General features: G+C 42.4%; 1 protein-coding gene across 5 annotated transcripts in view; it reads left to right on the forward strand.

The window, feature by feature from the left end:
* LOC106781115 (ral guanine nucleotide dissociation stimulator-like) overlaps positions 1 to 23,347 on the forward strand; it is a 44,976-nt gene that overhangs the window by 14,934 nt on the left and 6,695 nt on the right. The window contains exons 2-11 of one of the 5 annotated variants that reach the window (XM_070243124.1): positions 5,648 to 5,770; positions 7,564 to 7,635; positions 8,033 to 8,381; positions 13,563 to 13,673; positions 14,084 to 15,812; positions 17,014 to 17,163; positions 17,280 to 17,341; positions 20,570 to 20,680; positions 21,433 to 21,543; positions 22,574 to 22,755. In XM_070243124.1, the coding sequence (XP_070099225.1) occupies positions 21,448 to 21,543; positions 22,574 to 22,755 (278 nt within the window). In that variant the 5' untranslated portion in view covers positions 5,648 to 5,770; positions 7,564 to 7,635; positions 8,033 to 8,381; ... (4 more) ...; positions 20,570 to 20,680; positions 21,433 to 21,447. Of the gene's footprint in view, positions 1 to 5,647; positions 5,771 to 7,563; positions 7,636 to 8,032; positions 8,382 to 13,562; positions 13,674 to 14,083; positions 15,813 to 17,013; positions 17,342 to 20,373; positions 20,681 to 21,432; positions 21,544 to 22,573; positions 22,756 to 23,347 lie in introns of those variants that run through there. The other 4 variants (XM_070243126.1, XM_070243125.1, XM_070243122.1 and 1 more) reach the window with 4 other exon arrangements.

A 23,347-nucleotide genomic window follows, 5' to 3' on the forward strand; every position in this document is an offset into this window, starting at 1 on the left:
ATGGAATGAAGATCTTCCATAGAGTCATATTAGTTCTGAAATAACATGGGTGAAATGTTATTGATTTTTATCTGTTGTAAATATTCCATCATATTTATTTCATTTTAGGGAACAAACGCGTATTCCTAAGAGTTGCTGAATATTAACAGATATTTTCCCCATAAGGTATTAAACTCAGCAGCCATGAATCCATCTCCTCCAAGAGTTAACAGAAATCTTATCTTTATCGTTGTGGACAGATTATTTTACACATTTCCTTCTTATGAATAAGAATTAATCAATTTTATATTTTTTCCCCAAAGAACACATTGTCAGTCTAGGAACTAGAAGGCAGATACCTTGATTTTTGTTTAAGGCATTAATTTACCTAAAATTTATTTGAGTCTATTTTTAAGAAAATGAGGAAAATAGTTTTGTATGGAAACCAGTAGAAGATAATAAATACTAATGATGAATTCAAATGTTATAAAATGTTCTCACATCTACAATTAAAATAGTTGAGTTTGTATTTTCACTCTGCATTACAGTCCATCTATCGAGACTGTGGAAGTTACGTTGTGATTTTCACAATTTTGTGTCTCTGGGTAGTTGCAAACTTGATGTTTAAAACTGAGTGTGCAATGTAACAATCATACCATAGTAGCTCTATTTTACTGAGCGAGTACTAGGCTCCAGGCCCTGAGATAAACGCTTTGTCTGAGCTATAAATCACCTCTTCCTTGGACAGCATAGGGTATTATGCACTCAGATCTTTATATGATGATAAGAACCTGGAGGCTGAAGGTGTTTCAGAGATTTATCTGAGGTCACACCCTAATAAGTGGCAGGACATGGATTAACAATTGCATCTATATGACTCACAACCTATTCTTCATACTCTACATTCTGCTTTTTCCATTAGTTAGAGAAATTGTAGATCTTAAGTAGTTTAAAAAGAAATGTGGAGTTACAAATTTTATTGAAGGCCAGAGGTCCACGATGCTTCTTCGAGAAACGGATGTTTATGTGTAATAACCTGCTCTAAGCAGGTGACCACGTCATTAATCAGAATTGCTCCCTAACTGCTGTGGCCAGGTGAGGGTTAGTGGCGTTTTTCAGGATCTTATGGCACTACTAAAGGAGAGATCCATTTTTCAACTGACATTGCCAGGAAAAATTTAAAATACACCTCCTACCCTGCCAACATGTTGAACTTTGACCCGGGTGTCTCTACATAGAGAATCCAAACAAACAAAAACCCATATAGGCTCAACCATAGAACTCGTTGCTTGATTAAACAGAACTAAATTTTACCCCGACTCTTCAATTCCAAGAACAGGCAGACTGGAATTGGCAAAGCCTTCTTCAGAAATCAATGGACAATTTGCCGCTTAAAGAACTATGCACTGAACAACGTAATAAACAATCACAATTTCAGTAATAAGTTTCCTGACACAACAGACTGGCACTTTGCACAGTCGTAATGAGAAAACAGCAGCTGAGGAACCGCAGAAAAGGAGCTAGACTTTACTGGAATACAGATTATACTGAGCTAATTAATGATTTTCCCAAATGCCTTGTTGATTAGATATTAAAGTAAAAATCCCTTATATAATTTCTATATTTAGGGACACCATATAATTTTCATCCAAGCCAGGATTTTTCCGATAATGAAGAAAGCTCTATATTTATTTTTCTAAGACAACAGGAGGAAAGACGGGCTCACTTGAGCAAAGCAGGAGACACGATTCTTTTATTTATAGTTGTCACGTATTAGTGTGTAGAATCAAGAAGTCAAAAAATGCCTTGGAGTTGGAGAAATCATGACTTCTAATACTGGGTCAACCTTCAGTTGTGTGATTTTGGGTGAATTAATTACTTTCACTGAAAAATGAAGAGAAGAAAAATACCTAACTTGAAGGCTTGTGAGAATTAAAAATTATATCTATAACATAATTAACACAGTGCCTGGCTTGTTTAAAATACTCAATAAGTAGACATATTTAGAATCCTACTTCTCATTGTGTAGCTTAATTTATTATCATCAATCTATTTGTAATATTAATGTAGCTCTGAGTGTTGGGATCCTATGTTTTGAAACTTGAAAGGGATAGAAACCTCTGACTCTAATGTACCAAACTTCTACGCTCAGATCGGTCAAAAGTAAATCATACTGGGCCAGCTCCGTCGCCGAGTGGTTAAGTTTGTGCGCTCCGCTGCAGCGGCCCAGGGTTCGGATCCTGGGTGCGGACATGGCTCCACTCGTCAGGCCACTTTGAGGCGGCGTCCCACATCCCACAACTAGAAGGACCTACCACTAAGATATACAACTATGTACGGGGGGGTTTGGAGAGATAAAGCAGAAAAAAAAAGTAAATAGTACTCCTTAAAAATTCTGTCTTCATAAGATTAATTGTATATAGGTGTATTGAGTCTAAGGATCAAAGTAATGATATTCTACTTTGACTAGTGAAAAGCAATAGGATGTCCATATTAATATGATTAGAAGGAAACATCAGAATTAAATTGGTTTAATAAAGTCCAATTCATTCAATAATCTGGAGCAAAAATGTACTATTTTAGTATATAAATAAAATAAGAAAGTGATATTATGTATAGCTAAGAAATAAAATAAACACTGAACTTCAGTTAATTAATACATGTGAAATAGATTTTAGAAACATGGATTTAAGATATGAAAACTTCAGAAAAGTAAAGTGGAATTAGTTTCCAATTTTCAAGATTTACTTACTTCACCTCTTGTAAGCCAAAGCCAGTGATTTTTTTTTAATGGTTAGGGACCTATATCCACATTCAGGTATGTCTATAAGTGTTGTTTGCTTTTGTTTTTGCATATACTATATATTATTTACTTCTCAGCATTTAATATAATGACAATTGTGTAATTCCAAGACTAAGAAATTTAATGGAGCAAATTCTTAGTTAAAATATTCTCTCTTACTTTGTTTTTAATCAACTATAAGCTAAAGGATCAAAACTGTAACAGAAAACATAAAAAGAGTACATGTTATTTTCCTAGGATAGCGCTCTTACAACTTGTGTATTCTCGTAGCTATAACACAGCATAGGAAAGTACAAATGAGGTGATCTATTTTTTTCAAGAAAGTTTTAAAGATATACAATTTAAGGGCATAGTTTCTTCCTTTTTCACAGTGCAATCCATTTGCCAACCCTTTTAGCCTTTCCCTTTTCAGAACCCTGAACAACCAAGCTACATCTTACTGTGAACAAATTAGTTTTGACACCTTGAGACATTTAATTATTTGCAAAAGTGAGTCAGATGAAGGTGAAGTTGAGAGAAATGTTTTAAGCTCTAGGAAGATATATATGCTCAAAATTCCGTTAGTGAAAAGTCCATAAATAAACATAATGGAAATGTACAAATAAAGTTTCAAATTTTTAGGAAATGAACATATTACAAAATAGAAATGTAAGGTTTAGCAGGTCATCAGAGTTTTTACATCCTACTATTCAGAAGTCTTTTTCAGAGGTGCAGGAAATCTCAGAGAACGAAGTGAATGTGGTGTTCATTCAGCGCAGCCACTCATTTTACAGTGGCGGGAACTGAGGTGCAGAGAGGGTAAGGGATTTGCCAGGAGGTTAGGGTCACTTGCCAGTGTCTATTAAATTCAGTGAGAGAAACAACATCTAGGTTTCTTATTTGCCCTATATTATGTTATTAATTTCATTTGCCAATAACAATAGCAATTTAGGGGCATCTGAAGTCTGATGCTATGGATAACCTTTTTAATGAGCAAGTTGTGCTAATTAAATTTGTATAATCATAAAAACGGTATAGCTAATTTTTCCAAATACATCTATGGCTATGCTGATTTAAATGGCTATAATTCGAGAACTCTGAGAATTTTTAATCTATTAACTATTCCATTCATTTATTAATTAATAATTAGTAAATGTTTATTAAATGAACTATTTTGTGAATATGTGTGTGTGTGTGTATGTGTATTCTAAAGTTTGTTTTCCCTTACAATTTTTACAATCTTAAAAAAGTGTTAGGGGCTGGCCCCACCGCCTGGAGGTTGAGTTTGGCACACTCCGCTTCAGTGGCCTGGGTTCTATTCCCGGGCACAGACCTACACCACTCATCAGCAGCCATGCGGTGGCAGCAAACCACACGCAAAATACAGGAAGATTGGCACAGATGTTAACTCAGAGTGAATCTTCCTCAATAAAAAGAAAGCAAAAGAAAGATCGCCTTCTTCTGAGAGTGATAATTAGTTGAATTTGGTACATAAAATTAATATTTCAATTGATGTTTATTCATATTCATCCATGTAAGTTAAAATGTTTTAAGATATGAGATGCAAAATATGTCATGAAAACACATTTTTTTGGTATTTTTGGCCTGTCAATATATTTAAGATATAATGTGAAATATAATTAAGCTTTTTGCATTAAAGTGTATGAGAAACATTATCACATCATTTTTATCATACTTATAAGTGTAGGTATATTCAGCTTGAAACTGTTAAAAGTAAGTCTAAATAAGTGTAGGCAGAAGTGCCAATAGAAAAATACAAGCAGAAATATATAAATATCATACAATAAAAGAGACTATAAGTCTAGGACAAAATGTCCTTTTTATATATGCTGATTTTTTTCTGTTCACAATTCACACATGAATATTCTGCATACATTATATTCCTTAATATTGAGATACTTGGAAATTTTCTTTAAACGTGCCCAAATTCAAAGTTACTAATTGTTTAAATGAAGACATTCCCTACTATTTTCTAAATGAAAAGGGGTAATGTTATTTTAGAAATAGTGCGGACTTTCCTCCTTTTGTGATAATTCGTCTGGCTTACTTTTCATAGTCATTTTCATTTTCCGTTTCATTACAGTATTATGAAATGTTTACAGAATCCCCCACTATAATCAAAAGATTGGTAGATTTCTAATCGCTTTAAATGATGCATACACATATCTTTGTTTTGTAAAATATATTTAAAAAATACTCCTTTTTTAATGCTGAATGATGAAGTTGCAGAACTACTCCCACATCCAGGAAGCTGTGGATTATCCACGTATCTAGCTGTGCATAGCTCTATAGATTTATTCTTTGTCTATTTATTGCATCGTTGAAATGTTTTTACAGAAAGAATTCTCTTAGCAAGATTATAATAAAAATTACTTCGACTTTTGAAGAACAGAGTCTTTCATGATTAATGACACACAAAGTTCTGCTCGAAGTTTCCTTAACATCTCAATAAAGTATTTTGATATTTTACAATTATTCTGATGCTATAGAATCACGTGTGATTTGTTTTCTATTTAATTATTTTTATTAATTTCTATTAAGGTAATTTTCCATTTATTTGTTTGAAAAATTCTATGTTCACAGTTAATTTGAACAAAACTTTATTTACTTCTCTAGGAAGGAAAATAGGGAAAATTGTCAACATGTTATATAACTAAGGACAATATTCAACACATTAAACAAAGATGGGAGTAGTCATCTTTTTCAGACAATAACTAGCAGCAAATACTTCGATACTATAATTGACATCCATAAACTACTTTCCTTGAAGCATCTAAAAGTAATTTGTAGAAATTACTTAATTAGCCTCTCAGCAGTTCCCGGCAGTGGATTGCATTGTAATTACAGTGTACTTTGTATTCACAGTATTGATGGAGAGCATGAGCGCAGATATCTGTACAGCGCTACATGTGCAAAGGAAGCCGGGACCCGGTCAATAGGAAAGCCTGCACGGGCACATTCCTCACACTTGTTCGCTAAGGGGGACAGGTAACCAAGGTTGTTTTGTGTACTCTTCCTCTTCGTTAGTTTAGGTTACCCCCGAAATATCTCACCGACTTTCACATTTTTTCTGTTCTCTTTGCTCTCTGTCACAGACAAAAAAATTTAGATGTTTTGAAAAATAACTCACTGAGAATATACACTTCATGTTGTTTTCATAGGCTAAGAAAGAGGGAGAGACAGATACAGAGGGAAAGAGTACAAATTTAGGAAAAGTCATTGGCAAGTGAAATTAAATGCCCAAAGCATGAAAGCTTATAGAAAGTTCAGGAAATACTTCTTACATTTGATGAGTCCAGAGTGGACAATACATCGGAAGTGTACTAAATTGAGTAATTGGAACAAATGCTTCTTTCCTTTCTGTATCCAGGCAGTTGGTCACATAACCCTGCATTTTCTCCCTTTAGAGGCAGAGGTTATTTCTCTAACCTTTGTCTTTGGACTGGGGCATGTGGTTCCCTGATTCAAAGGATGCTAGCAGACATTGTGCAAATTGAGGCTTAAAATGGACTTGCACAGTTGGACTTTCCTTCATGTGGTTCTTGTATTGCCACAGTAAGATGTCTCTGGGGCCCATCCAGTGGCGTAGCAGTTAACTTCGCATGCTCCTCTTCAGAGGCCCACGGTTTGCCTGTTCAGATCCTGGGTGTGGACCTACACACACTTATCAAATCATGCTGTGGCAGGCATCCCACATATAAAGTAGAGGAAGATGGGCAAAGGTGTTAGTTCAGGGCCAATCTTCCTAGCAAAAAGAGGAGGTTTGGCGGTAGATGTTAGCTCAGGGCTAATCTTCCTCAAAAAAAAAAAAAAAGAAGAAGAAGAAGAAGATGCCTCTGCTGGCCTGCTGATACATAGAGGATGGGAGACAGATGAAAGAAACTGGCAATCTCCAGCTTGGAGCTAAGCCCAGATGAGCCCACCCTAAATAAACTTACGTACAAACGCACAGATGAAAATGAATGATTCCCATTTCAGGATCCAGAATTTTGGGGTAGTTTGTTTCACAATATTATTTTGGCAACATTTGACCGATATAGAATGACACAGTGGGAATTGTAAGTTAGATTCAAGATATAGAGAGACTTTTATTTTGGATTTCATTTTTCTATAAGAAACTGTTCATTTTTGCATTTGTATACGCATTCACATGTTAGGGATAAACTAAACAAGAGCTTTAATTTACAATTTGATTTCAGTGTCAGTATTTAGAAGGCTCTATTACATGGTGACTTCAACATTGTTTCTGGTCTTGACCTTAAAGAAACAGACAGCCAATTATTTCTCCAGCCAAAATGGCTTCACCTGGGATCAGCAAAGAACTGCAATTTGGAGTCTGCAACTATGGCAAGCCACATGCAAGTCCTGAGCAACAAGGGGAGGAGAAACCCTCTTATAGAGGGGCAAAGAAAGTTGGGAGAGCTATTGTAAGCAAAAAGCCCATTGGAGGAGACTGGGAGATCAAAGCGTGGCGGCTTTTCATTGGCTGTGTTGTGACAGTCTCTCCTTGGCTATTACTGGGCAGGAAGAGGAAGTCTTCTTCCTGTTGGGCTCTGCAATGGTTAATACATGTGAGAGCTCTCCTTTCTGGCCTCTCAACTCTATTTTCAGTGAGGTTTCTGTTTATTGATTTTCACACTGCTATTGCTGATCGAGCATATTCTTGACTAATAACTGTGAAATCTTTAGGTTACCTTCATTTCAAATTAGAATAAAACACCAATACCATGAGCAAAGCTTGTTGATAAAATTATTGCTAATAGCTGTATATTGACTTTCAGATATTGGTGAAATATTTGAGTCACACAAATGTTAAAGCTCATGAAACAAGCATGATGAAGTCCATGAGTGAGGTAGGAATTGCAAAAATTTAATACTTTTTTAAGCCTTTATTTGTGACTATCACATAGCCTAATGTTACAGAATTACTGAATGTGGGGAAGAAAGAAGCCCATTTTCATTATCTTTCCTCAAAGACAAGACACTAGTTAAAAATGATAGTAAAAGCACATTTTCATGTAGTTACAATTTTTTTTCTGGGGATGAGACCTTTTAAGATGTACCTTAGCAATTGTATCTCAATAAAGCTGAAAAAAATTTTTGCCTTGTCACAAACTTGTACATGATGTTGAAAGAAAATGAAAAAGCAGCTACTTATGGTGTTTCTGATATGATACATCATGAAGTATATTTGCTAAAATATTTAATCTAAATATAATTAATTCCTTCAACCTTGTTTCTAAATTATAGGAAATAAATGGAATTAAGAAGAAATCATTAAGTAAATCCAGAAGCAGGACAAGCTATAAGACAACTGTCATTAGTTCATAAGAAATTGCTGTCACAAAATAAAAAAGTTGAAGCAAGTTGAGAGTCGAAAAGTGACTAAGAAGATATAACAACCAAATTCAACGAGTGAAATTAAATTGTATCATATATCTAAAAATATTTATGAAGTCATTGTTGGAAAAACTCAGAGCATAAATATACTATCCAGGCATGAAGTGTCATGGAATCTATACGTGAATTACAAGTGATTTAAAATAAATAAAAGAGATACAGAGAAAAAGAGAGAGAGGATTTCAACAATATCCAAAAAGTAAGTTTGAATTTCTACTCACACACAAAAAAACAAATACTGTACTTTGTAAATAATAACACAAACTAGGGACAAATTTTATTTTACAACCAGTCATAATCGATATGTTGCTGGACCCACTCTTTGACAGTCAAGGGGATTCTAATCTGCTGCTTGCTCTAAAGAGCCCTTAACATTTTATATCAGGAAAGGGGCATTATTCCATGTGTGTAAAATAAAAGGCATGTCTTCGTAGTTAAAAATTCAGAGATTATCTGTCTATTTTGAAAACGAACCGCATCCTTCTTTGGCCACATTTCTTGATTCATATTGTAAGGATGAGTTTTAATCAGGCAGCAGGCGTATGAGAAACACTAGAAGTAAAAGATCTAATGAGGATAACAATCCAAACTCAATTCAGGAAATGTTCGGAAAGCATCTTCCCTGAGCTATGAGCCCTTTTACTTTGTGAGATTATTTGAATCAATCTACTTGACCACAAACAATGAAATCTTTCAAGTCCAAGTGTGGAAAAAAAGAGAAATCTTTGTCAAGTTCATTTACTATTAGAGAATTAGGACAAACAACCTGGTGGCAGCCACTTCAGAGCTGACCAAAATCTAATGTGGTTCTCCACACCCCTCTGGAGAAAGTGGGTATTATGTAGAATGTTGCCATCTTGTGCGTGCTATGAGATCCGGCAATGCTGAGAAATAATTTTCCTTTAAAAAATCTGACTCAAAACACCTTTTGTAATTTATATTTGATAATAAAAATTTTCCGCTTTTAGATTTAATTCTTAATCTCAGAAGCTTATTCTTTTTAGCAATGTTTGCCATTGATCTAGGCTTGGACGCGGAATTAATTTTAATATACACCCATTTCATTTGGTAAAAACGTATACTTGCAGCATCTCTAAATCATACAAATATAAAATTAATTATAAATATTAAATACATTATATTTAAATGCATATAACCATTTTTCAAACAGCTTATTTACTTTTAAAGTTGTTGATATTTTACTTTTTCAAATAAATTTTATCTAACTTTATCTTCTTCAAATATTCAAGTACGTCAAATAATTTTCTTATGCTAGCTTAATTTTACCTTGTTTTCCATTTCATTTTTAACATATTCAGTTTACCTGTATAAGTGTTCTAGTATTAGAAAGTCAAAGAAATTGGCAAGTTAGGATGCTTTCAAAGGGAAATTTAGTATTACTATCATCGATGGCAGTGATACTGTGAAGTATTAGAAATAACATACTAAATATTTGCAGATAGGGTGGCTATATACAATGAGTCTTGAGTGAAGTGTGATGCTTTAGTCATACACTTTATTGTATTTGCTCATCTCTCAGAGGTATTCACTAAAACTGGGGCGCTAACCATGTGAAGAAATGCGCATTCTCCGTGCTTTAGAATTTCATTCCCTGTGTACCAAGTACAAAAACCTGTAGTTTTCTCAAGAAACTTTACCTTCAAACTCTCTACATAAAAGAGCATTATGAATATTTTTATCAGCTGTATTTTAACATTAAATAAATAACTCAAATAAAGATTGGCTTGGCGTGTAACCGGTTTTAAGTGTGTCTAGTGGAAATTAGAAAGGTCTTTTTCTTTAAATGATAGATTTGTGATCACTGACTTAGCCTCCGTATCTGTCACTGGTCTGTTCCGTCGTCTGTTTCCTCCTGAGTGAGATTGGGTAGGTTGTTGCTAGGAACTTAGTCTGCTGGGTCACTCAGTGTGTTAGTGAGCAAGAGGATGGAGGGTCTCTATGATCTTATTTCTGAAGCATCGATTGTGAGGCCTCCTCTTTCACTTCTCATTTACTTTACTTGATTGTTCTCTCTTTTCTTCTGTCAGGCGTTCTGTCTTCTAAGGGTTGGTCAATTTTATTTTTTCAAAACATTGACTCATCCTTTTGATCTTTTGTCTTTCTCCTCTATTTCCTTTCTTCTGTTCTCACCTTTGTGACTTCCATCCTTCTGTTAGCTTTGGATTCAGTTTTCCCTTTTCCTAGTTCTGTGTGTTCTCACTTAGGTTGTCAATTTGAGGTCCTTCTTCTTTAAGACATTACAAGTTGATCACTGCAAACTTCCCTCAGTATTATTTTTGCTGCATCCCATAATTTTGGTGTGTTTTTAATTCTTTTTGTTTGTCTTGAGCTATTTTTTAATTTCTCTCTTGATTTCCTCTTTGACCTAATGTCTGTGTAAGAGGCTGCTGTTTAATTTCCATCTCTCAGGAATGATGCAGGTTTCTTCCCGATATTGATTTCTAGTCTCACTCCATTGTGTTCAGGACAGATGCTTGGTATGATTTCAATCGTCTTAATTTTGTTAAGATTTGTTTTGTGACCTCAAACGTGATCCCTTCTGGAAAATACTCTGTGTGCTCTTGAGAAGAAGGAGTATTCTGCTGCTCTTCAATAAAATGTTCTTAGTATTTAATGTCATTTATTTCTACCGTGTCCTTATTTTCCGTCTGGATGTTCTATCCATTGTTGAAAGTTGGGTCTTGAATTCGCCGACTTTCAACTTGTATAATCTAGTGTTCAGAATACATAAATATCTCTTAGAACTCAATAACAAGAGACAAATAAAACAATTAAAATAGGCAAATGGTTGAAATAGACATTTCTCCAGAAGATATGCGGATGGCCAATAAGCACAAGAGAGATGCTACATGTCATTCATGATTAGGGAAAGGGAAATTCAAACCACAATGTGCTACTGTTTCAAACTCAATGTGTAGGCTGTATTCAACATAAAGGAAAATCACAAGTGTTGGTAAAGATGAGGAAGAAGGGGAGCCCTCATACATCACTGGTGGGAACGTAAAATGATGCAGCCACTGTAGAGCACAGCTTTGCATTTCTTAACATCTTCAAGCAATCATTGCCTTTGAGTTGGACAGTCCATTGTGAGGCATCTCCAAAAGAACATGGAAAACATATGTTTGCAGGAAAACCTGTCCATGGACATTCAAAGCAGCATTATTCACAGTAGCCCAAAAATGAAATAAACCCAATTTTCCACCAAATTATGAACACATAAAGCAAATGTGGCATATTGATACTATGGGATATAACACAGCCCTAAAAAGGAAGAAAGCACTGCGACGTGCTAGGCCCTGGATGATCCTTAAAAAAAGTGTGCTAATTGAAGTGGTACACAAAGCCACAGATTCTATGATTCCATTTGAATGAAATGCCCAGAATAGCAAATCTGCAGGGAGAGGAAACAGATAAGGTCTTTCTGTGGACTTGGGTTAGGGCAAAGCACAGAGACAGCGAGACTGGGTTTCTTTGCAAGGTATTAAAACTGTTCTGCAATTAGATAGTAGTGAGAGCCACACAACATTCTCATTGTCCTAAACGTCACTGACTTGTGTACTTTCAAATACTTAAAATGGTGTATTTTATGTTGAGCAGATTTTCTTCAGTGAAAATTTGAAATTAGGGTAATTCATGCAGCTATTAGGGGTAAGGCACGGTGTAGCCCTGAGAGTAAACAGCTGATTAGGGTCTAGAGGCGAGTACGAAAATCACACAAGCAACAGTCTGACATCCAGTCCATAGTCATGGTCTCCACCTTGAAAAGACCAGTCGAGAAAATAGGTCAGTGGTCTTGGGGGCCCTGGGAATCTGTTCAGAGATCTCGGTTATACTGGGCAGTATTCTCACCTCTTGGACCCTCTGGTGTAGGTAGGTTTGAACTTGTCAGTTGTTGATGTACATGCAGGTGGTAGACCATGGGAGGGCCCCGACCCCTCCTTCCTTGGCCAGTAGAGATAGTCTGAGGCCAGGTGGTTTCCTAAAACCATTTGGCAGAGACTTAGGCGACTGTCCTACAAGGAGTAGAATAGAGTCTCATGGAGCTGCTGTCCGTGTTGGGTTGTTTGTCCACACTTCTGGGTGGCCTCAATTACCTGCTTTTCTGTGGCTACGGCCACTACCCTATGCCAGTCCAGTCATCCTAGTAGAACAGACATATCTCTTTGGGTCGGTGGTAGCCTGTCAGGGCAGGAAACTCAGGGACTCTTGGTCTGTGGGGTGCACCTCTAGGGGCAGGTCCGTGGAGACAATGATGTACTGCAGAACATCGCCTGGGGAAAGCTGGTCAGAGGATGTGGGGGAGAGCGGGGTACCAGGGAGCGCCTTGTGACGTGCGCCCACAGGAAGACCCGAAAGTAGATGTTCCTGCTATGAAATAGTCACCGGCTCTTGGGGGTCAAACCAGCGATTGGTGCCCATCCAGTGGCTCCCTGTGCTCTACGATTCCAGGTGATACAATCAAAGCGTGTGTGGGCCAAGAGCTGCTTGTGCCCGGGCACAGAATCACCAAGGTGGCCTCAAAGGCTCCCCCAAAATGACTCCTCAAAAAACAGCTGGGGCAGAAAATGTGTGGAGTATTTTGAAGGGAAGCTTGGGGCAAAGATGCTGTTTGATGGAGCTGGCTAAAATTGAGTTTCTCATCAGGGCAGGCACTTCAGCTGGGGTACCGGTGATTGGAGGCCATGTGACAGGCCCACCAGTTTCTGAGTCCCGATGCTGGGCAGCCCGCTCAGCCCACTGGACTGATGAAGTGGTGCTTACGAAGCCTCTTGCTGGCCTTGTGGAAAGCAGGGCAGTGTGGTGGGAGAAGTCGTGATAGTGTCAGAGGGAGTCATGGCGGGGATTGCGGTGTGGAAGGGGGAGAACTGGAGGCAGGTGCGGTGGATGTGTGACCAACAATGGTCAGGAAGGGAAACCCGGGTGTACCTGGGGCCAGCAGGGGGCCAGCAGAGTCATGTGTCAAAACCAGACGGCGGGCCCCAAGAGGAGCCTCTTACGCTAAGCCCCACCTCACCAAACTGAGTCTTGACTTCATTAGATTTTCGACTCTCCCGGAAACAGAATCTTAAACCAGTGGATCAGGAATCCCCCAATCAGCACTAGGTAGGTATTCCACGTCATAGACTGCTGCTGTCCCCTGAGGAAAGTAACCTTGCAATAAGCCAGCCACCCTCCCGCCTGCTGTGACTTCTTTTCCTTCTCCCTTCTGCCTTTCAAAGTCTTTCATTCCGTACAGCTCCTTGGAGCTGCTTTCTATCTGCTAGATTGGATGCCTCTGGGTGCAGGAATTGGTGAATAAAGCAATGAAGTTCTTTAGACTTACACAGTTGCATTTTGTTTCTTAACGGCTTGGTGGCAGCAGTGGGATTGGAAGGAGACTTCTCATGGCTTCGGGGATGAGAAACACGAGCGTTGGTAGCCATGAAGCCTTTGGATTCTACGTCTTTTTTCCTGTTTCTGAGGGCCATGGGTAAGCGTCTTGTGTATCTCAGATCCGCTGTCCTTGCATTGAGCTCCTGAGCTAAGTGACTTTCCAGGCCCAGGTTAACGGGCCAGTGTAGTCTGACAGGATGCTCTAGCAGAGCATCTGTCTCAGCCCTGGGTTCGTCCACAGTGCCAGTCAGAGTCTTAGCAGGCAGCTGGAGCTGGCAGATGGTTCCCTGGGACGCTGAGTCTCTAGCCCTTGGTTAGTCCACAGTCCCAAATTTGGTGGGGTCCGCTGGTTCTTCCTGCAGTCCCGAGTGTTAGGGTCTGCTGGTTCCGTGCGTAGTTCTGGCCAGGGGAGAGGGTGGCACAGACTTGTGCCATATCCACACCCGGTCCTTGAAAACTTCCCACATGCATTTGACACGCATTTTTCTCTCCTTTGACTGGATGCAGATGTCGATAAGTTCTGAGGAAATGCTGAAGGCACAGTGTGGAGGAATTCTGGGACCCTGCGTGACTACTTGGAAGAGTGCTGTCCCCTCCACCTGAACACCACCCGGCACTACCAGAAATGAGAGGTGTCCTGTGATCGTGGATTGGAAGCCTCCATGTTGTTAAGATGTCAACTTCTTCAAAGAAATGAGCCAATTAAATGCAGTCCTTATCAAAATCCCAATGACATTTTGTGCTGAAAAACACCCATCCTAAAACTCGTATGGAATCTCAAGTATGCCCAGATGTCTAAACTGGTCTTGAAAGGAAGTACTAATTTGGAGGACTCTCTTTTTACTGATTTAAAACTTGCTACAAACCTACAATATCAAAACAGCATTGTAATGGCGTAAAGACAGACACATAGACAATCGGAACAGAATAGAGAGCCCAGAAATAAGATTGCCAAGGTTATTCAACAGCGGGAAAACAGTCTTTTCAACAAGTAGTTCCTGAAAAAGTGGATATCTTCATGCAAAAAATAAACTTGGATTCTTGCCTCACACCAGATATAAAACTTAATTCTCAATGGATCATGATCCAAATGTAAGAGCTGAAACTCTTTGAAGAAAACATAGGAGAAAACTTTCCACAATAGGATTTGGCAATGATTTCATGGATATGACACTCAAGGCATGGGCAATAAAAAAAAAGAGTACACATGCCAAAATTCATGAATATTAAAACTTTTCGGCCTCTGAAGACAATATCAACAGAGTAAAAACACAACCCATGCAGCATGGGAGGCCATATTTGCAAATGATCTATCTGACAAGGGCTGAATATCCAGAATAGATCTAGAACTTCTAAAATTAACAACAACAAAACAAACAACCCAAATCAAAAACGAGCCAGGTACTTGAATAGACTTTTCCTCCAATAAGATACGCAAATGGTCAACAAGCATATAAAAAGATGCTTAACGTGACTAATCACTGGGGAAATGTAAGTCAAAATCTCAATGAGACACCACCTCACATCCATGTGACGGCACTCCAAAAAATAGACAGTGAAGAAAGGACTCAAACAAATGTTGGCAAAGATGTGGAGAAATTGGACGCAGGTACACTGTGGCTGGAAAGTAAAATGGTATAGTTGCTGTGGAAATCAGCATGGCAGTTCCATAAAACAATTAAAAAATAGAATCACTAAATGTCCCCTCAATTGTACTTTGGGATATATACACAGCAGAGCTGAAAGCTTGGTCTCAAAGACATATTTGAACACCCATGTTCATGGCATCATTGTTCATGATCGCTGAAATGTGGAACAACCCAAGGATCCATCCAGGGGTGAATGGAGAAGCAACATGGGCATATCGACACACAACTGCATATTATTCATCCTTAAAAACTAAGAATAATCTGAGATATGATACAACATGGATGAACGTTTAGGACAATCAACCAGTCCCAAAAATACAGGCCTTGTGTGACTCCACTTATATGAAATTCCTGAAATGGCCAGATTCAGAGAGACGGACAGCAGATGCAGTGGTCAGGGGTGGGAGCAGAGGAATGGGAGTGACCGATGAGTGGGGACAAGGCTTCAGTTCTGTGGGGTGACAAGAGTTGTGAAGATGCATTGTGCTGATGGCTGCACCACCATATGACTTTGGTCAACACACTGAAGATGCGCTTCATGAAATTAATGTGCTTAATGATGTGCACACAGAAAAATGGTCAAGACGGTAAGTTTTACATTGTGTGTATTTTAAGCGAATAAAAATAGATTTTCTGTTAAAAGTGCAAATACAAAGAAATGAGCAGAGTATGATTTAGTGTTGCCATTCGTGCTCTTCCATTCTGACCCTGGTGTTTGTCTCAGCCCTTGTACCTGAGACAACTTTGATCAGACAAATGCTTTCATTCTGGGCCTAAGAGAACCTTGAAATCAGAATTAAACAAATCTCTTCAAAATTTTTGTGACAATGTATTTTTCAGAGAAAAAATAATAAGACGACATTTTTAATATTAAATTTGTTTGTTTTATATTACTTTCAGGTCTACATCAGAATGATTCAATATGTGTGTATATTGTGAAATGATCACTATAAGAAGTCTGGTTGACGTCTATCATCAAGAGTTACAAATGTGTTTCTCGTGATGAGAACTTCTAAGATTTACGCTATTAGCAACTTTCAGAATGCAATATAGTACTATTAATTCCTTGACTGCTATAAAATACGCACCATAAAACAATTCCAGTGTATCCATTTTGTTATTAATTCACTGAATCTGTTTTTTCTCAGAATCAATTAATTGTTATGCAAATGACTGAATTTCTTTTAATCTACATCATAATGTACTGAGTACAGGTTCTGACATTTTAAGTTTTGTTTAGGTGTTATTCTTACTAGCAAGTAAACTTTCCTGAATCTTATCAGTCATATCAAAATATATTCGGATGTATTTCTTCTTCCATCGATATTTAGTCACTGATAAAGTTCACCGTGTGCCATTTTAACCATTATCAGTTTTGTGTGCTGAGGGTGATTTTACCCAGTAATAGACACCGTGTAGGTTCGAAGTCTCCTTGGAGGATAAGCAGTGGGGGGAGGTCAAAGCATGGAATTTGTTTCATTTGCTGAGGGTCCATTTTGACCTTGCTCTTACAAAACGTGTTCTTTGCCCATTTGGGAATCTGAAGCCCAGAAAGTTGGAGGGACTGGCCCAGACCTCAGGAGGGGGTCAGAATCCAGAAGATCAGGCAGGGCTCTGGCTTCCTTGGCCAGGGCTCAACCCCTTCCCTTCGGGTTTTCTTTGGAAACAGGGACCTCATGGTCCTAGGGGAGCCCTGCCCACCCCGTCCATGGGGGCGGTCATCTTCCTGTTCGCATCCAATCATGCACAGGCACACTCACACCGATTTCTCCTGTGTGGACCATGCAGGGACCCCAGGAAAGAGCAGACACCAGGGAAGTGACAAGAGGCCGAGGAGAAGGCGGTCGGAGGCAGCTCTGCCATGAACAGTAGCATCCGTCCTCCTGCCTACATGCCCAGAAGGCCCGAGACAGACCGAAGAATCCCTAAGGTTTCTAGGTGTGTACCTGTTCCAAGGACATCCCTGGCCCAGCCTGGAGGGCACAGGACTGGGGAGCTGGAGTCCACTTCTGTGGGCACCTGCTACTCTGATGAGCCGTTCTCCTCTTGTGTAGACATTGGTTAGAGGAGAGAAGACCTTGGTGTCCTCCTGTTTCAAGTGGAGTGCGTCCAGCGGGTGACTCCCTGGGTTCCGTATGATGCTCACGAAGGGTCTGTGGCCCTTGGTTCTCCATCGATGACGCCCTGTGCTCTGAGCACCTGAGAAAATGCTTTCCCACCTGCTGGAGATCCTTTAGAACTGAGAGAGGTTTGGGGGTTCGGGTGGATGAGAACTTGGGATAAGGAAGAACATGCCAGAGCACTGTGAACTAAGGCCAGAGTCCAGGGACAAGACCAGTCCTTGTTGGACTCCCGAGGCCCTCAATTGGCTGGAGAGGAGAATCATTGCCTTGGTTGAGGTCAGGATGCCTCCTGAGAAAAAAGGACACCCAAGTGGAGGGACAGAAAGAATGAGGGAGAGGGAGGCTCCTGAGGTTCCTCCCACGGCCTGGAAGCCTGCAGGTCCTGCTCCTTTACCCCTGGGACAGTGGGGAGCCTCTGCCTTGAGGACACCCAAAGAGACTTCCTGTTTGGTGGCTTCTGCCAGGGCTGCAGTGCTGGTGCTGGCCACCAGGGGGCAGGCAGCCTCCAGCGTCAGTGGTGCCCAATGAGGTTGCGTTTTCACTGTTGTCACTTCTATTGGGATGTAATTGCCACACAGCACTGCCTAAGTTAACACTGTTGTGTGGTACATTTCAAAATTGCTAAGAACCAAGAAGCTAAACTTCTCATCACAAGCAAACACTTACTTTTCTGTTTTCGGTGACGGATGTTAAGTGAACTGGTGGTGTCATTGCGCAGGCTGTGTGCATCCAGTCCCTGTGCTGACTTCTTAAACTTACACGGCGCCCACTCAGCCTGCCTCAGCTGCTGGAGCAGCGAATAGCTGTGCAGAGGCCTTTCCGGCTGTGCCCCGCCTCAGAGAGAACTCACTCCTCCTGGTACTAGCGCTCCTCTCCACAGTCTGACTTGGTGAAGAGCAGGAGGAGGGGACACGAGTTTCACAATTCTTCACTCAGCGACTGTGCACCGAGCACTCACCCTGTGCCAGGTGCTCAGGTGGGTGTAAGTGCAGGGCTGACAGTGACTGAGTGGTCCCTGCCGGTCAGGAGCTCACACTCTGGAGGGGACAAGGACAAAAGCATGAAAGCAAAGACATGAGAGGGGAAAGAGCCAGCGCTGAGGGGACATTCAGGGGCCTGTGAGGGAGGGCCAGGGGTCACCGGGTAGGGGTCTGAAAGGCCTCACTGGGGCGACATTTCCTGGGACCAGAATGACAAGAGGGAGCCAGCCCTGCACAAGTCTGGGAGCGGCGTGTCAGGGAGAAGGCACCCCTGCTGTAGACGCTCATGGGCAGAAGGGGGTTTGGCCAGAGGATGTGAGAAAGGTGGCCAGTGTGGCTGGAGGGAGCCTGGGGGGAGAGAGGAGGCGGCGGAGGGCAGGGCCAGATCCTGGGGCCTGAAATCACGGTTCCAGTGCCTTGCATCTGTAAACGGCAAATGCCTCATATCTCACAATTTTTGTGGTTGAGGAATCAGACAGAGATTAGCTTGGTTCTTCTGCTCGAGATGCCTCAAGGCCGCGGCCGCGGCCTCAAGTGATGCTCGACTGGCAGAGGATTTCCTCTCAGGTTCACTCAAAGGAGTCGAGGTGCACTTTGGACTCAGAGCATGGGTTCCTTTCTGTCTGTTGGCCTGGGCGCTGCCTCGGTTCTCTCCCATGTGGGCCTCTGTGTATGGCAGCTCAAAACGTGTGTGCTTGATTCCACAGCTCAGGGACAGGAGAGAGAGAGAGGCACGGGAAAGAGAGAGAGACGGAACTTAAGAGAGGGAATAAGAAAGAAGTCAGAGACTTTCTATGTTTAAAATTTAGACATGACACTCGTCCACATTGGCTGTGTTCTATTGGCGAGAGCCAGTCACTAAGCACTCAGTGGTCACACAGGAATCTGTGAGGGATGTGTGTACCACGGGTGGGGATCTCTGGGAGCCACGGTGAAGGCTGCCCACCTCACAGATCAAGATGAGGCTCTTGGGTCTCTTTCTAAACAGAAGAGGAAACAATGGAGAGGTTTGAATCCAGAGGATGACAGTGTCTGGATTTCATTCATCAACCCTCTCCTTGTGCTGACATTGAAATGAGGCCAAGAGAGGAAGTGCCTGTTGCAATAGCGCATTGCTGAACCCAGGCCTGGTTTGAGTGGTGTTCATGCTACATCCCTTCTCGTAATTCTTCCATCTCTTTGTTTGTGCATTCCTTGCACTTGACACCACCTCACAGGTGGTATGGATATTATTTCATATACACCTGATGATGTCCCTAGCAAGTAGATTCTAGGCGGATTCCCCTTGGGCAGGTTTGGAGACTGGGGAGGCCCTGAGAGGCACAATGAGTTTTCCAGGACAGAGAACTGGTAAGATAAAGGAGGTCTGAATTCTGCTCTGCCTCCTCAAAGCTGGGACCCTCATCACATTCCCAGGGAGCTGTGGCTGGGGCTGTGGAAGCTCCTCATGTAGAGTTAAGAAGAAGACATGGGGGTGGTTTGGGTAGGTCCGATTACAGGAAGCAGCCCAGGTAATGGAATCTTGAAAAAGTGACCTCACTTCCTTGGCGATAGACCCCAACAGATTTAGAACTCTGGTAACCAGGCAGTTAATTCTAGAGACAGACCCCTAGCCAGTTCATCTGACTGGAGACACTTCGGAGTAAAACATGTTTACTTGTTGTGTACCAGTTTTCAGAGGCTCTAGGCTCAGGAAAACCCAGAGTGTGAGATTGTTGTGTTGTTGTGGACATCGGATCAAGCCTCATGGCCAATTTGGCAGGAGGTACCCAAAGGTAATGTGGGGCAGCCCAGGGCAGCCCACTGTAGGGCAGGACACAACTCGGATCCCACCTGAGCAGCCCCATAGCCCTTGCACCTTGTGTGAGGGTTTGTGTGTGAGTGTCGGTGTGTGTGTGTACGCGTGGGCGCTGTGCGGGAAGGCAGCAGGTGAGGAGTGGGTCCCTCCTGGGCAGGAGGAGAGTGTTATGTGCTGTCAGCCAGGTGAGTCTGTCATATTGATACCCCGGGGCTTGGCTGGCAGCCTGAGCAGCTGGGTGCTGGGATCAAGCTCCTCTGCCCTTGTGTTAATCCTGAGCCGTAGAAGTTTCATCTAGTTCCCTCCCTGGTCAGATGTCTGTGCAGACGTCCCTCTGTGCCTGAATTAGGGAACAGAATTCCTCATGGGGGTGTCCCCCTGTGGCGATGTGCAGGCAGGCCCCTGATGCCTCCTGGCCCATCTGCCGGGCACTGTCTTTCCAGAACTCCACGCAGGAGATCTTTGAAGAGCTACATGATGGGTTCGACTTCTCTCCCTCCCTAGTCAAGGGGCAGGAGCAGCAGGCCGCCAGCAGCATCCTGTGCCGGTCTGAGGTGAGAGCAGGAGCAGAGGGTCTCCCCGCCCACCACCCCAAGATGTTCAGGTTGGGCCTGGAACCCAGGTCCGAATCTGAGCACACCCCTGGTGCCCTCACAGGGCTTTCCCACTGAGTGTCCTACGGCCTTACTCCCAAAGGAGTCTGGGCCTCCTCTCCTCCCCAGCCAGCTGAGGGCTCGGGTGGAAAGACACTCTCCACATGTTTCTTGGAATCGTAGAGGAAAGGTTTACTGTTGTTGTCACTTCTCACGAGGCCATGAGGACCTTAGCATTTTGCTCCTGTTTTGATTGATGTAACTTCCTGGCTGGGAAGCTGTAGCACTCAGCGCCACTGTGCTTGCAGACCTGCTCCAAGCCTCACAAATCATCACACTTGCTAGGCTGATTACACACAAAGAGCATGGGCGTGGATTACAGGATTCTATACATTTCTCTGCACCTTGTCATCTCACAAAACACTTCGAATCAGAGCAGTTTGTTACGTGCTGTAAAACTGGTGAGTCTGTGATATTCATACCCCAGGCTGGCAACCTGAGCAGGTGGGTGCTGGGGATCAAGCTCCTCTGCCCTTGTGTTAATCCCGAGCCTTAGAAGTTTCATCTAGTTCCCTCCCTGGTCAGATGTCTGTGTAGATGTCCCTGTGTGCCTGAACTAGGGAACAGAAATTCTCATGGGGGTGTCCCCCTATGGCGATGTCCAGCAGGCTCCTGATGCCTCCTGGCCCGTCTGCCGGGCATTGTCTTTCCAGAACTCCACTCAGGAGATGTTTGAAGAGTTATGTGTTGGGTTCGACTTCTCTCCCTACCTAGTCAAGGAGCAGGAGCAGCAGGCCACCAGCAGCATCCTGTGCCGGTCTGAGGTGAGAGCAGGAGCAGAATGTCTTTACCCCCACCCCCCCCAAGATGTTCAGCGTCGGCCTGGAACCCAGGTCTGAATCTGAGCACACCCCTGGGGCCCTCACAGGGCTTTCCCAACGGAGTGTCCTACGGCCTTGCTCCTGAAGGAGTCTGGGCCTCCTCTCCTCCTGAGCCAGCTGTGGGGTAGGGTGGAAAGACACTCTTCATGTTTCTTGGAATCATAGAGGAAATGTTTAATGTTGTTATCACTTTTCACGAGGCCATGAGGACCTTAGCATTTTGCTCCTGTTTTGATTGCTGTAACTTCCCGGCTGGGAAGCTGTAGCACTCAGCGCCACTGTCCTTGCACACCTGCTCCAAGCCTCACGAATCATCACACTTGCTAGGCTGATTTACACATAAAGAGGATGGCGGTGGGATTACAGGATCCTATACATTTCTCTGCTACTTGTCATTGCACAGAACACGGCAACTCATTGTAGGCCGCTCAGGTCAGGAGCTGAGGCCTTAAGTGACTTCATCATATTCCACAGAGGAGGACATTTTGCACAGTGATTCAGCCTTTCGATGCTGTTGGACCTTGACATGACCCAATTCTGTTGCCATTTGAGCCAGCACTGCAGGGCACATTTTAAGCGTGTCCGAATAGACTCTAAGTTTTCCAGGTCTGCCATGACATAGATCCGCAGATTGGCGGAAGGTCACTAATCATCTCTTTGCTCCTGTCTGTGGTGGGGATGTTCATTGATGACTCCCTGGGATAATGCTCTTACCTCAGGCTCTTAATGCACAGAGGTACAATTGTTCCTCAGGTCACAGAATGCCTTGAAGGTACTGAGTGTTTGTCATTCCCCTAAAAATCAAATTGTACTTTTAAGTCCAAAACCATTTTCAAGGCGGGCTCTCGTCTCTCTTGCACAACTTCCTGAGGTGCTGGGAGGTTCTGGTCTGAGCTCCAGACCCTGATGCTCCTGGTGGTTCATGGTGATTCCACTGACTCTGTGTCCCTCCTTGTCCACGTGGTATGCCAAGGAACCCACCCTGTCCGTGGCTGAGGCCCGCACGATGCTGACCCTCAAGGCAGGCGCAGTGCAGAAGGTGGTAGGCTGCCTGCAACCGTCTTTCCACGGCAGATCCATCTCCGTCACCACCTTCCCGTGTGTGTACCAGGCCTTCTACCCGACCCCACAGGTCCTGGACCAGCTGCTCCAGAGGTGAGTGCCCACCCCTCCACAGCACAGCAGGGAGTCTCCTACCTAATAAACGTGTGCCTTGGGAACGTCCCCACACCTCTCTGAGCGTCACCTTGCTCATCCAAATAGTGGGGTGGTAAGAGGATGAACCTCACAGGGTCACTGAAGGAAATCACGGGAGAAAGCACGGCAGACGCTTGCCTGGTGCCGGACTCCACAGAAGGGGCTGCTGCTCATGCTGCGTGTCCTCACGCTTACAGCTTCCGTCCCCAGTGAGGAGACTCCCTGCCTCTCCCCTCGCTGGCCTGTGGCCTTCCTGAGTGTGGAAAAGTACATGAAAGCAAACTGTTTTCCTATTGGCAAGACAATTTAGCGAGTCCATCTAGCTGATCCTGGTCCTTGTCTTCGGTGCGGCCAGAGCAGTGGTCTCTGTGGGCAGCAGAGGAGACGCAGGCCCACTCAGAATTCTGGGAAGGCTCTGGATGGGGTTCATTCATTCAATACTATATGTTAAGCTCCTACTACATTCATACCCTTTCCTACACACTAAGGATGTCCAATGAAGGAAGCAGACACTATCCCTGGGGCTCAATTCTAGCCTGAGAGCTAGAAG

The sequence above is a fragment of the Equus caballus genome, chromosome 19, assembly GCF_041296265.1.
Source record: "Equus caballus isolate H_3958 breed thoroughbred chromosome 19, TB-T2T, whole genome shotgun sequence".
NCBI classification, from domain to species: Eukaryota; Metazoa; Chordata; class Mammalia; order Perissodactyla; family Equidae; genus Equus; species Equus caballus.